General features: G+C 41.1%; 1 protein-coding gene across 2 annotated transcripts in view; it reads left to right on the forward strand.

Moving 5' to 3' along the window:
• Positions 1-15,488, forward strand: part of sema6bb (sema domain, transmembrane domain (TM), and cytoplasmic domain, (semaphorin) 6Bb) — a 249,276-nt gene that overhangs the window by 152,004 nt on the left and 81,784 nt on the right. For both annotated transcript variants that reach the window (XM_015971501.3, XM_015971502.3), the window contains exons 4-5: positions 4,571-4,631; positions 4,742-4,804. In XM_015971501.3, the coding sequence (XP_015826987.1) occupies positions 4,571-4,631; positions 4,742-4,804 (124 nt within the window). The remainder of the gene's footprint in view (positions 1-4,570; positions 4,632-4,741; positions 4,805-15,488) is intronic.

The following is a 15,488-nucleotide window of genomic DNA, read 5'->3' on the forward strand; positions in this document are numbered from 1 at the left end:
CAGCTGCCAGTCTGGGGGTAATGCAGATGATAGGGTGTGTTTGAGGAAAGACGAGGTCACACAAGTGAGAACACCCACATACGATGATGTTAGGTGTTCCTGAACTAGATTTATGGCTTAAAAGTGCCCGTTCCTATTGGTTGGGGGTGTCCAAACAAGATTATCATGTGAAAGAAAAAGTTTATTCTAACAAAGTTCAAGTAAAAAATATGAAAGAGTAGCAGCTGCACCTGTAGCCATGGTTTCATTTTCAGCAACTATTATAATAGTGATTGTTTCAGCATTTGTTGCAGTGGAGTCTTATAGAAAAAAGTAGTTTTAGATGTTCTTTGTTGTTTATGTACTTAATTAATTTGTCAAGATCATTTATTTTCATGCACAAGGTTTGTGTAGAAGCTGGAGTCCATTCCAGCTGCACAAGAACCTCAAGGATTTGCTTAAAGGCGGTCTTTTCTTTGCTGGTTTTTAACCCCTCAACTCTCTCTGCATTTAGTTTGTATAGTTCTTGTTATTTATTCTTCATCAGAGTCAGAGGCTTATTGTGGTTGCACTGGTTTGTATTATTGAAGGGTCTCTGAAGAGCTTGGCATTAAAACGATTTTTCATTCTTAAAAAAAACTCACTTTTTTACTGTAATATTTTTTCTAATTATAGACACCTTGAATTATGCAAAGTCACTCCTCCTCTTCCTCAGTCAGCAGCAGAGCGGCCAGTGTGAATCATCTGTTCCAGGCTCATTCATTAGTCCGACTTCTCCCCCTCTGATTTTGCCAGAAACACTTTGAGCTCCTCATGCTGAACCACAGAGCTGCAGGAAGGATAGAAAGGAGAACTCAAAAGAAATATGGGGAAGCTTAAAAGGTCTCGACCTCAAGAGCTCTGCTGTCTGTCGAACCAAAGGAGAAGGTTCACGAGCTGGTCAAAGTAGAATTTAAGGAAATGCTGCCAGTTTATGTTGACTCCGTCATACCTGGGTCTAAAGGGCACGGGGCCTATGTAAAGTTTGAGCACATGCGTACACCATAACACATTTAAACATTTGTAAAACAAACTTTGGAACAAACTTTGATGATAGTTTAAAATAGTCTGAAAAAAGGCCAAAAAAGTTTCCAATTGGATTCATTGAAGAAAGGAATTCGACTCCACCGCCGTCAGCTACATGTGGTCTTTGCAAAAAAGTTACTCAAGACTGAAACATCAGTCAAAACTCAATGAAACACCACAGTGAGTTCATGTGTTGCCACGCTGTAGGGGGGTGGAGAGAGATGCAGAATATAAAGCACCAGAGGAGCTCTTTGAGGGAACAGCTACCAGAATGTATCATCTTTTTACCATGTTGCAACCAGGCTTCATAAGATTCAGCTCTGACAGTGATCACATGTCCCTGGCTTGACTTGCACCTTACGGATTGAATAATGGGATCTTTTCATCATGCATGTTTTTGATTTTCGGTTTTCCGCTACTACATGCACTTTTCATGAAACTTACAAGTAACAACAAACATCAGACACCACAAGTTTTGCATCCTCCAAACTACCAGGATGGTAAGAAAGGGATTTAGCAGCATAAATAATTCCCACTTCTCTTCATTATCAGAATGAACAGAGGTTGTAGCCACCCTGAGAAGATACCCTGTTGCTATATTCATAGTGTTGATGCTGAGACGGTGCTGAGACTGCTTCAGTGAGATTAGCCCTTACTCACTGCTCCACTCCACAGTTCTGAAAATCTTCATAATTTGACCTATTAATCAGCCGTGTGCCAAGCCAGCATTCCGTGGTCTCTCTCTTCTCTGCTGCACCCTTCTCTGCAGGGCTGACAAAGGGTGATAATCCTTTAACACAACAACAGGAAGTGAAGATAAATTATTCAGGAGAGGGGTAATAAGATGGCACCTGCAGCCTCGTTAAGCACGCACACCCTCAGAGCTCGCCGTTTTCTATAAAATCACATGCAAACGCACACGTTTTCCAGGTAAACACAATCAAGTCTGCAAGTAGGCCCGCACGTGCTTGTAGATGGGTGCACACAGGATAACCTCTCCATCTGTCGAAGAAAAGGTGAAACCAAGAGCAAACATGCAGCACAGATGGGAGACAGAGCTGGAGGAGAGATGGGATCGATACCGCAGCACTAACTTGACCATTGGAGATTTACAGATAAGCTCGTTCAGAGCACGGCCCCGTGCTCGCATGAAGCCCACACTTTAGATCCATCCCAGCAGATAGGAAAGCCTCGATCAATATGCAAACGACAGCTGTTATGTGCCCAGAGCAGCTCTCATTTTGTAGGCAGTTTTAACAGGAATGTCAAAGGTTACCACAGAATTATCAGCCCATTCAGAGTGTAGCAATGTTTGGAATATTCGGAATTTATGCATGGTGCTTGGTTTTGGACAATCTGTGGGCAGCATGCGAGGGCACAAAAGGCTTCAATGGAACCGCTTGATTAAGTCATTCATTAATTCAATTATAGGCTTTTGAATATGACTGATAAGCTGATTTGGGGACTGGGCAGAATACTCGACACAACGTGTCAAAATGATGGGAGGCAAAAGGTGAGCGGCAAATTCAGGACTTCATTATTGACTTGGGTATAATTTCTCAAATCTGTTAGGAGAGATGGAATGCCTTGAAAGGCCAGTTTCTTACTTATTTGGTTGTCTGATCAATTGAATGAATGTATCGTATTTGCAGACGTGCATAGATGCAAGGCCATGGCTGTAGCTATCACCGGAAGAACAGTAGTTGTAAGAAATGAAAAATTTTAACCCTCTGGAGGCAGGCATTGCAGTTTAAACCTACCTACCTGGTTACTCCACATACGTATTTCATGAGCATTTTTTTAGCTCAAAAGTACCCCTGAAGGACTTAGTTGTTCGTCCTTTTATCGAAACTTATTTTGAGCCTGAGAGGGTTAAACCCTGTCTTGTCAAGAATTCATGGACACGAATGTGCTAAAATTAGATTTTAATCAGGAAAACAATGATCATAGGTTTGTGAAATGTCATCTAAACTCTTTTATTTGGATAGATGGAACCAAGCCACAGATGTTTGCCAGTAATGCTCGGTGATGTGTTAAATTAGAGAATTTCAGCACAAACACTAAAACACGATGGTGAAGAGATTATGATTTGGGTTCATTTTGCAGACGCAGGACCCAGACACTTTACAGTCACTGAACAAACCATAAACCCCTTCCTGGAGATGAATGTGACACCATCTGTCCAGTGGAAATGGAGTCATGCAACAGGACAGTGATTCCAAACTCATCAAATCCACAAAAAATGGCTGAACATGAAAATAACAAGAGATTCTATGGTTTTATTGCACCTTGATAGAGCCATGCATAAATGAAAATATTTCACACACTGATGTTGCATTGTATTTCAGTTTCAACACCTTATGTAAGCTAAATATTTTTTTTCATCCATCCATCCATTTTCCTTCACTTATCTTGGGTCGGGTTGCAGAGGCAGCAGCCTAAGCAGTGAGGCCCTGACTTCCCTCTTGAGCCAGCTACTCCAGAAGAATCCCAAAGTGTTCCTTGGCCAGCCGAGAGACATAGTCCCCCCCACTGTGTCTTGGATCCTCCTTTTTGTCTCCTCCCTGCTGGACGTGGCTGAGAAACCTCACCAGACAGGCATCCAGGAAGCTTCCTAACCAGATGCCCAAGTCACCTCGACTGGCTCCTCTCAATGTGGAGAAGCTGCGGATCTACTCCGAGCCCCTCCTGGATGACTGAGATTCTCACCCTATCTCTAAGGGAGAGCCCAGCCACCCTGCAGAGAAAACTCATTTTGGCCGCTTGTGGACCATAATTTCTCAACAATTAAAAACACATTGTTTTGTATTTGCAGACTAACTTTTACGTTGTGGGTTTAGAAGACAATACAGGTTTACTGATAGCATTTATGTGTTTACAATAACTTTTGTGGGGGGGACAACTTTGTGTGAGGGGGTGCCCCCCCCCCCCCCCCCCCCCCCCCGTCCCCCCTGGGATCTCCGCCTATGCTCGTGACCATAGGTGAGGGTAGGAACGTAGATCGACCAGTAAATTGAGAGTTTTGCTTGTGGCTCAGCTCTCTCTTCCCCACAACAGACCAGTACAATGCTGTATCACTGCAGATGCAGCGCCATCATTCCCTCACTTGTATACAAGACCTCAAGTTACTCACGCTCCTCCACTTGGAGCAAGACCTCATCCCTGACATGCAGCAGGCATTCTACTCTTTTCCGACTTTTTTTGTTTCTCATCATCTAAAATGTTATCTTTTGCACTGAAGATGTTTAAGATGCATTGTCTAGAGTGACTGTATTTAGCACTAAAGCTACACAGAATAATACAAAAGGATGGTTTATTCCCAGAGTGGGTATTTAATGTATGCTCTGGATTTCATCCAAATGCATTAATGCTGCCTTGAGCTAGTAATAATATCTCATTTTTACTCCCAGATAGAGACTGATATTCCTAGTTTGCTTAATGCAGGATCTTGCCTTACTTTGGGCTTCATATAATGCTGCGTTGGTGAACCACTGCTTAGACACTTTCTCTTTCCATCCGTCTCCAGGGATGATCTGTTCCGGGTGGAGTTGGACAATGTTTCAGGGGATGAAATGTTTTACAGCAAAGTGAGTTTTTAAACACACATATTTCAGACTTTTTATAGGTAGCATCATGGAGAATATTTGTTTTTGTGAAAATGAATTTGCTCAGCAGAATTAATCTGTGTGTTGCTTAGAAAAGAACATGGGAGTCAAACAAGAATGACATCAGGATCTGCAGGATGAAGGGCAAACATGAGGTAAGAGTCTTTTTCTTCAAACTCTCCTCCTAAATGTATGGTTTCTGTGACCAGACACAGACACTAAAGCTACTTATTAACAAATGTAACACTATTGTTCAGTTAAAGTTGGGTTTACATAATTAACTCATTCACTGCCAGCCGTGTCCTGATCACTAACGGCCTTCGCTGCCAGCGTTTCTCACCGTTTTTACTGTTTTTTTAAGAGTCACAGAACGTTTCACGCTAGCATGATGTCGATGCCAGAACAACCAAAACAAAGAGGAGACTCACCTCTTACATCAGGAAGAAGCCGCGTATTTTGAGCGTTATCCGTTCTTTCATAATCCGTTGTCGAATTGTGATCGGCAGACGCTTTTCCGGTTCGCGCCTCACTTTTTTTTACAGGAATGGCCCAAAATGATCTCCAAACACATGGATGTGTTGCTTCCTGATCATGTGATCTGTGACGTATGCGGATGAAGATCGGCCTCAGGACTGAGATGTTTGTTCTCTCAACGCGGGGGCTCGTTCCGATACTCAAAATAGTAAAAAAATGCAAATGACGACTTTAGTCGTCATTGGCAGTGAATGAGTTAATCTAGAGGTTATTATTCTGCTGCTCAAATGTGGAGTTCCTCAAGACTCTGATTTCAGTCCAGTCCTGTTTCCATTATAAGTGTTCTTTTCGGAGTCCATTAATAGAAGCTTAATTTAGATCAGTTTATGCTTTGTGATAATCTATTATTACAGTAGAAAAAACTGTAATTTTTTAGGCTTTCGAGCTGTATATAACATCAATTTCTTTACACTCAAAAAATGATTCAATTCAAAGCTCAAACAAAACTTTGTTTGCATCAATCTATAAACCCAGGTAAAATCAATATTTATTCTTTTAATATTCAGAACAAATAAATATAGGTCAAACTTAAAAAAATATCCTAAATATATTGAAAGTATAGGGTTTAAAAGTCCATTTGTTTCAGTAATTTAACTTAAAATGAGAGACCTTTTAAAGGGGCCAGCCAGGGAAAATATACTTTTTGGGGCTTTTTACCGTGTGATGTTGTTATTTCCACATGGGAGAAAAAAAAAACAGTTTTTGGTTGCATTATTGCATTTTCCTAGCCTGGCAAGCCATCTTAAATACGTGAATATTTACTATATATATATACAAACTTTGCAAGGCAAGAATTTGGTCTAGTTCACTAGGCTAGCATTTTCCTGCATCAGAAGTAAATTTAGAGTTTTACTTTGAAAATCTTGTAGTCCAGTGGTTAGAACTCTCAGGCACATGCCTTAACTCATTCACTGCCAGCCGTTTCCTGATCAGTAAAGCCCTTCTCTGCCTGCGTTTTTCAGCATTTTTACTGTTTTTTAAGAGTCACAGAATGTTGCATGGTAGGATGACGTCAACGACAAAACTACCAAAACAAGGAGGAGACTCACTTCTTACATCAGGAAGAGTCAGTGTGTTTTGAGTGTTAGCCGTTCTTTCATAATCTGTTGTCGAATTGTGATAGACAGAAGCTTCTCCGGTTCGTGCCTCACTTTTTTCTACAGCAGTGGCCCAAAACGATCTCCTAACACATGGATTTTCTGCTTCCTGATCATGTGACGTACGCGGATGAAGATCGGCTTTAGAGCTGGGGTGTTTGTTCTCACGGTGCGGGGGCTCGTTCCGACGCCCACACAGTAAAAAAATGCAAATGAGGACTTTAGTCGTCATTGGCAGTTAATGGGTTAACCATTGGACATCAATAGCCACTGCAACCACTGACTTGCCTAAGATGTAGTTGTACGCATTTTGTCGGAGCGGGCATGGGTGGAGTTTCACTGAAATCTAGCATTTTATTTCCGTGCATAAATTTAGGCTGACAAAAATAACTTGCATTTAAGATTGACATCTTGGTGCCAATGGTAAAATTTGATCATAGACTGCGCCTACCTTTGTTCACAAAGGGTTTAAAATAGCATTATATGGAAAGGCTCAGGAACCCTTTGCAGGTGTTTTGGATCAATTAGCTGATTAAAATGTGACACTGTCAGCCTAGAAAATTGAAACTTTTCACAATACTCTAATTGTCTGCAATTTTGAAATTGGGGTTTTCATAAGTTGTAAGCCATAATCGTCACTATTATAACAGAAAACAAGGCTTGAAATATCTGGCTTTGCATGTAATCAGTTTATTAGTTTCATCTTTTAAGTTGACTTACTGACCAAATAAAAATGGTTTGAATTTCACCTATACCTGTATGTGGAGCAGTCATCATATTGTGATTTTGACCCTCTGGAGGCAGGCGTTGCAGATTTGCAGCGTTAAAACCTACCTACCTGGTTTCTCCACATACGTATTTTATGAGTATTTTTTAACTCAGAAGTACCTCTGAAGGACTTCGTTGTTCGTCCTTTTATCAAAACTTATTTTGAGCCTGAGAGGGTTAAGGTGGTACAAAATGCTGTTTGTCTCGTGGTACAAAATGCTGTTTGTCTCTGAACAGAAATGTTAACAAACTCCTGTTTTTATTATTTGATTACTTAGGGTTTTATTTGTAACTTTTTTCTCACAAAACTTAGCTGCAAATTCTCGTGTTTTTATTTATTTTTTGAAAAATGAAAAGCTTTTCTTGATAACTGAATTGTCTTTCATTTATATATTTCATATTCCCACAGTTTTTCATTCATCAAGATAATATATGTTTTAATTTAATCTTTTTTTAAGCATGTAAACAAAACACCAGCAATTCTGCTGCAATGCTCCTGATTCTAAGTGTCAAATTAGTTTTTAATCAGTTTAGCTTTGCTGGAAACTCTTATTAAAACCCCCCACAAAATCAATTACAATGGAATTAAAGTGTCAGTAAAATATGTTTACATGCTGTTTCACGCCATCTTTCTGTAAAACTTACCTTGTCGCTTATAAAATATGGAACGTTTACTTTTTTGTATGTTGTCTTTTTGTCATTTCACAAGTAATCTGTGCATGTTAGTCCTGCTGAAAGTGTTCGTGAGGACTGTTTAAAAGTCCAGCTTCTTGAGCAACACCCATGAAAATGAGGAACAGTCTCGTGTCTACCAGTTCAAACCTTGTTCAGCCAGTTCGGACTGTGGTCTGTGCCCTCACATAATGTATGTGGGCGTCATGATACTAGTGTTGTAAGAAGGAGCCAGGGTGATATGTCCTAACAGCCACCAGCAGCCCACGCCTGAGAACCTCTGATATTTCCAGCTCACAGATTCCTAGCCGCCGTTGGCCTCACATAAACAGCACATATTAGGTTTTTGTGTGGTAGCTGGTTTATACAGCAGTGATGGATGTGGTTGACGGGGGAAACATGGGCTCTGTCCCCTCCAGGCACAGAAAAAAATGTCTTATTTAACACAGTGAGAGAACACCTGACATTAAATCTGAGTGAGACGGTGACAGACAGAAGCACAATGGAGAATAGAGTGGCCGGGACATAAAGCTAAGGCTCAGAGAAGAGAGGAGGTGTGTGTGTGTGTGTGTGTGTGTGTGTGTGTGTGTGTGTGTGTGTGTGTCCCTGCTGGCCGACCCTGAGGAGAGCTGGGGGGCTGACTGAGATATGAAAGGTCTTCTAGCCTCTAATGACTGCGCTGCCTGCTAATGCTGTGAGTCACACAGCAATGTGAGGCAGATAGGAATGCTGCCAGGCCCTTCCACTCTGCTCTCTAGGCTCTTTTCGGTGCTTGTTCATAAGTGTGCATACTTACTATTAAAATATTCTTTTCTGCTATAAGCTAAGAAGCTCTGATGTTTGTGAATAGCTTGGAGTAGAGCAGCTGCTCCTCCAGCTACAGCTCACTCTTACATGCAAGAGGTAGAAAAACTGTAATTTGTTAATATGTAAATTGTGACATCACAAACAGGAACTTTTAAAAATGGCTTGTTTTAGGCATATAATTCCTAAAACCAGAAGACGAAAGAATCAGAAAACGGTGGCCGTTTTATTTTTTGTTTGTTTGTTTTACGTTTGGAATGTTTAGAGGCAACAGAGACCCACATGGCAGCGCAAAATGGTGCAAAAGGTGAGTTTAGCATAATACGTCCTGTTTAAAGATAAACTGCCAAACGCTTTTGTTTTTTGAATAACTAGAAATATTTAACATTTGGCATATTACATGTATGCTTTATACATACAGAACAGAAAATAATAGATACATTTTTTTTTGTCACAGTACACTTTGACATGTTCGGTAAGTTAAGTATTTTACACATTAGGGATAATTTGTAGTTGATGTTTCCTGTTTAAAAATACTATTTAAACTATAAAACACAATTTGATATCAAAATATTTATATCAACAATTATCTTGCTCAATGTGGCTTATCAATGAAAAATAAGTAATCCCTTATTGTTTTTATTGTATCTACAAACAAGACAATAGCTAAAACTACCAGCTAGCGTTTACCTTGAACGTAGTCCTTCAACACATACTACACCTTTAAATATCGTCCTGATGACATTTTAGGTTAAAATTTACCTGCATCGTTATTTAAAATAAATGATAGTGGTCTTCATGAGCATGACCAGTGATCAAGTGATAAATGTTTATAAATTAACTTAATTCAGTTCCTACTTCTTCTTGTCCACTCTAAACCATCAAAAACACAATTTCCTTAAAAGTCCCACTAGACCCAGGCTGTCGCTAGCTGTAAACTACTTCCCCATCATCTCCTCATCTCCACCACTTGAGGCCCTTAAAGCCTCTCATTCTGCTCTGAGGGTGGTTGTGTTAGATGTGATGCATTTGCCACTTCAGAATTACTTTTGCAATTAGATGTTTCTGCTTGGTTGATCAGGGAGGATGTCAGATTCTCCATTAATTAATTCAATCAGCTCGTTCCTCTGCCATTTTTTCTCCTCATGTGTTGACCAACAGAGCTGCAGTTATAACTGGCCTCTCATGTTTTGTCGGATAATTCATTTGCTTGATGTTTTGTGCCTTGGTAGCGTAGAAATCTATATGGAGAGTAGCAGAAGCAGAATGATTTTACTCTGCATGTCAGTCTAGCTACGCTCCTTGGGAACTTCCACGGCCCCGGCAAGTCTGGTGGTGTGCCAATCACAGAGCTCTATCGGTTAGATGGGCGGGATGTGTCTATGACTGAGTGAAAGAGGATGACAGCTCATTTCAAATGTCTTTGGCATTATCGTTTGACTATTTAGAATTTGGCATTTCTTTGAGTTAAAAGCAAATAGAGGTGCTTAAGCAGTTTGCAGCTCATCTGTCTCACTGGTTAAAAGTGGAGCTTCATCTTCCATAAACAAGCCTGCAGCAGCTTGCTGTAGCTAGTGCCATCAACAAGCTAACACTAACATGAGCCAAGTTTTGCTAAATAGGCCAGGAATTAAAAAGATCCACACTGTTGTATAGAAAAAAAACGATTACTTACAAGTTAATTAGCAACAAAGCCAGGTCACAATCAGTCCTTTAGTTTCCTCAAACTAGTAGCTGTGCTGATTTTCACTTCGGTTTTAGCTCTTTGCTTCACCAAGCTCCATCATAATGCCAACAGCAAAGCAAACTTATTTCTTCTTGTGGTTTTAGTGATGGTTGGCAAGCTACCATCTAGTCGTTTGTTAGCTACTGGCGTGGAAAATAGCTAAGAGCCGTTAAGATGGTAAAGAGCATTGCCTAGGACACCTACCCGCTCCACAAAACTGTTATTTCCTGTTTCTGGTCAGCAGACAGCTGGAGAGTGCTGTTCCATGTGAAGTTGGTAAAGTTTCCATCTACACAATCACTGAACCCCCCCCAGGAATGAGTTAAAAGTGTGAAAAACTGCTTAGTGTAGCTAAGCAGTCCCCCCCCCCCCCCCCCCCCCCCCCGCTAAACAGTTGTTTATTTAGAAAAATATGTATTAGCGTCTTCTTCAGCAGTGTATGGTAGACTGCCCTGTTGACTGACATCCATAGCGGTGAGTACGTCACATTTGTTGTCCAATAACCTGCAGAGACAGTGTGAAAGACAATCGTAGCTCCCGCCCCACGAGTGAGATCCGTCAATGACTATACATTCAGATGTATAGGATGGATTGCCAGGCAACACTTTTGGCATTTTGATCATCTTTTCAGTCATTCCCTCTTTTTCAGTCTGTCTTCTTCTCTTTTATGAAAATGAGAAAAAGTTATTGAGAGTTTCCCAGGAGAGAGTCTTTGCCAGCTTGTCAAGCTGCAGCAGCGCGACATCAGCATGCCAACTAAAGTCCGGCACTTTTAAAGAGTGGCCAAGCGTCGTAAGAGGCAGCACTTAGTGAGATTGTTTAATCAATATTGAGCTGATCGTGCTCTTGGAGGAGCTCTGGGTTTTCAGTCATCCGACCAAAGAGCTTCTTCTGGGCCAGACTGTGAAAAGATTCCGTTTCACTGCTGTTTAGTTTTTTTACGGATGTGAAGTCTCTGATTGTGAAACCACCTGTGGGCTCACGTTTTTCTCCTTAAAGCTTTCATTTTTTTAATAATTTGAATTTTTAGCTCTCTTGACTTTAGACATGCAAAAATAAATACATAAAGAACATGCCAGCTTCTTTGTTGGTCATGAACAATATCTGACCCAAAATGTGTATTTTTGTAAATAAAGTCAAATAACCACCTGCACCACTCATGCCACCATTACAGGTGCTATTTGACTTTTTCACCTTTATATTTTCTTTCAGAAATTTTATTTTAAAAAAATGTGGTTGCAAATTATATTCTTAAATTTTTTTCTCATTTTTATTGTTACATTAGGGACAGTTAGGATGGCATTAACAAGCTACATACAAAAAAAACTGCCAGACTGCAGACTATAAATCTTTAATTCTTAGAGTTAGTTAGCTGATCTATTTCGTTTAGTAGAATATCAAATCAGTATATTTAACTGTTGGTGTAGCTTTAATGCTGCATTTTGTCAGGTTTGGAAGGCTGAGCTGACGTGGAGCGAAAGTTTGCTTGTGGTGTGGCTGTGTGACCCAGACGCGGAGTAACTGGCGTTGGGTTGGACAGAGCACGCAGCTTTATCTAGGAACGGCGATGCAGCGCTCGGAGAGAGCCGAGACTTTGTGGCGGTTCCAGATAAACGAAAGAGCTGACTTACTGGTGGTAGGCAGCGTGGAAGGATGTCTTCCTTGTTAGAATGGCTGGAGAGGCTGAGAACTCGGTTCAGTGTTCGGAACAAACGATGACTTGAGTGACATTTCAGCGGAGGCACTTCCGTAAATAGACTCTGGGTGATGACGTCATCGGCCGCGCCGGTGATGGAGATGCTGGGTAGTGTGGTTCTCAGGCTAGTTGAGTCCGTGAGGGGTGGTCAGGAGTCTGAGTTTGTGACACGTTTCAGACCAGCTGTTGAGTTACAGACTCAGACACTTCTTGGAGCATATAAATGACTTATTTTAATTAAAAAAAATTTATTTTTTATTTAATTAAACTTTGTCATGCTTCTGCTGCTGTTTCGTCACTTTACAGATGTAAAGATGTTAAAAAATGTTTTAGTTGTTTTTAGAGTTGGCATTTAAAATTCTCTGGACTGTAGGAAGTCCAGTTCAGTACCGTCTTCCTCCACAGCCATGCCTTTGTAATGCATTTAATCTAACTTGCCTTAGAACATTAGTGAAGCTGGAAAAGGACTGTCATTCATTAAGAAGATGTTATCTCTAAGGAAGCATTTGTCTGAAAGTATTTTTCTGTAATAAAATACATCATCAATCAAGTGTAAATGACTCTTAAAAAACTGGGTTTAGAGGTTTTGTTACTGATAACAGTCCATCGTCCATCCATGGATGGATATTTTTTTTCATTTAGTCTATTTCTTCCCAAGAAGATCCTGAGCTCTGATTTGTCTAAGTACTGTGTGTTTCCTCTGAAACAGAAGAATTCTACTGAAATCTAGACAGACAGACAGGAGCAGAAACAAAATGATTTTGCTCTGCAGCCGTGCCCCATCCATCATTTAGCCTGATTATGATTACAGTTGTCCGTTGTTTATAAATTTTATGATTTTATAAACCCTAACCCTACAGCCCTAATGTCCCCCTCAAACTTTGATTTGTCTTTTTTTTTGTTGTTGTTTTGTTTAGTTTTTTACACAAGGAATTGAGAACAAAACACATGATGATACAATTTAGGAAAGTGCTTTACTGCTGTAAAATTAGTAAATATAAGAAAAGTTCTCAGTCATCCAGGTCATGGTAATCCAAATAGGTTCCAATAAAGGCAACTGGACTTCTTTGGTTTCTTGAAGACGTTTTGCTTCTCATCCACGGAGCTTTGTCAGTCCTGACTGGAACATACGAGGGTCAAGCTTATAAACTGTAGCTGTCTGTTGTTGCTTAATGAGCCGAAACTACATATGAATACCCCTTCTCCTTACCACCTGAGGAGTTATCGAAGTTGTTAGCCCCTGTTGTGTGTGAAAGGTTGTTTTGATTAGATGCAATAGGGTGTGACCTAGACTGAAACCGCTCTTTGCTTAGAGCTGTGTTGTAGGCTTAAAGCGTTTACTGATTTGGATTTTAAAGAGCAAGTCACTCCAAATCAACTTTTTTTTGCTGATAAACTTATAAACGAGTGTCTGATTGTGCTGCAGATAAATGTAGTCAATAACTCGGCACTTTAGTGCATCTTAGTTAAAATTTAAATATTCTGCCTAACACTGTCAGCGATGCACTTTCGTCAGGCAAAAACTCAGCACTGCATTTGAGTTTAAATCTGCCGTCGCTATTGGCTAAGAGGTACACTATGATGTTGAATGGTACATTATGATGTCACAATGTCGCAAGTGTGTGTATTTGTTAGCTGCTACGCCCTCTCGGTCTGCTAGGCAACAGCATTTGTTGCATTTTTCAAACAGAAAGTGGGAGGGTTGATAGTTTATCCCTTGGGTCCATGTGGCAGGGGTGAGGAGTGAGCACCACCTCACCCCTGCCACATGGACCTCAAGGGATAAACTGTCAATCCTGCTCAATAGTAAACTTTCCTCGCGGGGTCACCCATAAAGACAGTGGGAGGGTTAAAATAAGCAAAACTTGACAAATGTGATTAAAAAAATGTTGAGAGAGAGAGAGAGAGAGAGAGAGAGAGAGAGAGAGAGAGAGAGAGAGAGAGAGAGAGAGAGAGAGAGAGAGGAGGTCGACCCTGAGGTGTTTGTGGTTAAGGATAATATTCTGAAAGGTTTCCCGAAGTTTGACTCTGCTGACCTTTTTGGGGCGACGGTGGCACAGGAGTTAAGTGCTCGCCCTGTAATCGGAAGGTTGCAGGTTCGAGCCCCGCTCAGTCTGTCGCTGTCGTTGTGTCCTTGGGCAAGACACTTAACCCACGTTGCCTGCTGGTGGTGGTCGGAGGGACCAGTGGCACCTGTGCTCGGCAGCCTCGCCTCTGTCAATGCGCCCCAGGGCAGCTGTTGCTACATTATAGCTCATCCCCACCAGTGTGTGAATGTGTGTGTGAATGAGTGAATGACTGATTGTGTTGTAAAGCACCTTGAGGGGTTCCAGGACTCTAGAAGGCGCTATATCAAATACAGGCCATTTACCATTTTATGGGTCTTTCTCTAGCTCCGCCCTACCCACGATGTTGCCACATGACCTCCCCAATAATCTCTGTTTTTCTCTCTATTGTTCTGCATCTTCATTCATCCTAACTTCTTCACCATCTCGCTCTCTGCCGTGTATTCAGTTGAAATTACCATCAAACGATGAAGAGGGTCTACAGAGGGATTAGCTTTAACACGCAGCACTCAGAACAGCACATTGCTGCTAATTTGGTACTGCTGTTAATTTATCCTCCACCCACGTGCATGCAAACATAGACCCGCGCTGTGTTCCTGCTGTGGAGAGACCCTGTTTCCACTCAGAACTGTGCATCAGGGATTTATTTTTCTGGAAATGACAGACCTGTCCTTAATGAGCAGAGAAGAGAGTTCGCCAATGCTTTTGTGTGTATGTGTGTGTGCGTCCATTGTGTATACAGTATGATTGTGTGTTGGGTGTGTGGGAGAGTTCTGGCTCAATGGCAGCTCTTGGCAGAGCAGCGCTCTCTTCTCCCTGGTTGCTAACATCAGGGGACCAGCCAGGCATGTAATGGAAACTTTAGAGATTCAGAGGAGCAGCTTGCTAAATACGACCCCCCCCTGATGTACTGCCTTAAATGGCTCCTATTCTGGAAGTTATCTTGAAAACTTCATTATATTTTATTATAGTTTATGAAACTGCACAAACATGCAAGTTTTGCTACTAAAATGAGCCAGATTGTTATTAAATACAGAAACGCTGATTGTTGCTGGAGATCAAACATAAAACAGATATATATGGATGTATTTTTCCATCATTAGAGCGAAAACTGAAGCCAGAAAAGTTGTTTATCAGCAAGAGAAAATGTTAGACAATACATAAAAACAGATGCTGAAGGTGGGGCCTCCTCAGATTTAATGGTGCCTCACTGCTGCAGGTTGTTTGGAGCAGATGTGTTGTAGCAACAGATAACTTGTTGTCAGTCTTCTGGCTGTGCGTGTGTGTGTGTGTGTGTGTGTGTGTGTGTGTGTGTGTGTGTGTGTGTGTGTGTGTGTGTGTGTGTGTGTGTGTGTGTGTGTGTGTGTGTGTGTGTGTGTGTGTGTGTGCTTCGATGCATTTATAAGAATGCATTTTGAATATGTTTGTGAGAACTACAAAGGCGAGGAGTGCATTTGCGCTCGACATCTGCCAAAG

Source organism: Nothobranchius furzeri, chromosome 8 (assembly GCF_043380555.1).
Source record: "Nothobranchius furzeri strain GRZ-AD chromosome 8, NfurGRZ-RIMD1, whole genome shotgun sequence".
NCBI lineage: Eukaryota > Metazoa > Chordata > Actinopteri > Cyprinodontiformes > Nothobranchiidae > Nothobranchius > Nothobranchius furzeri.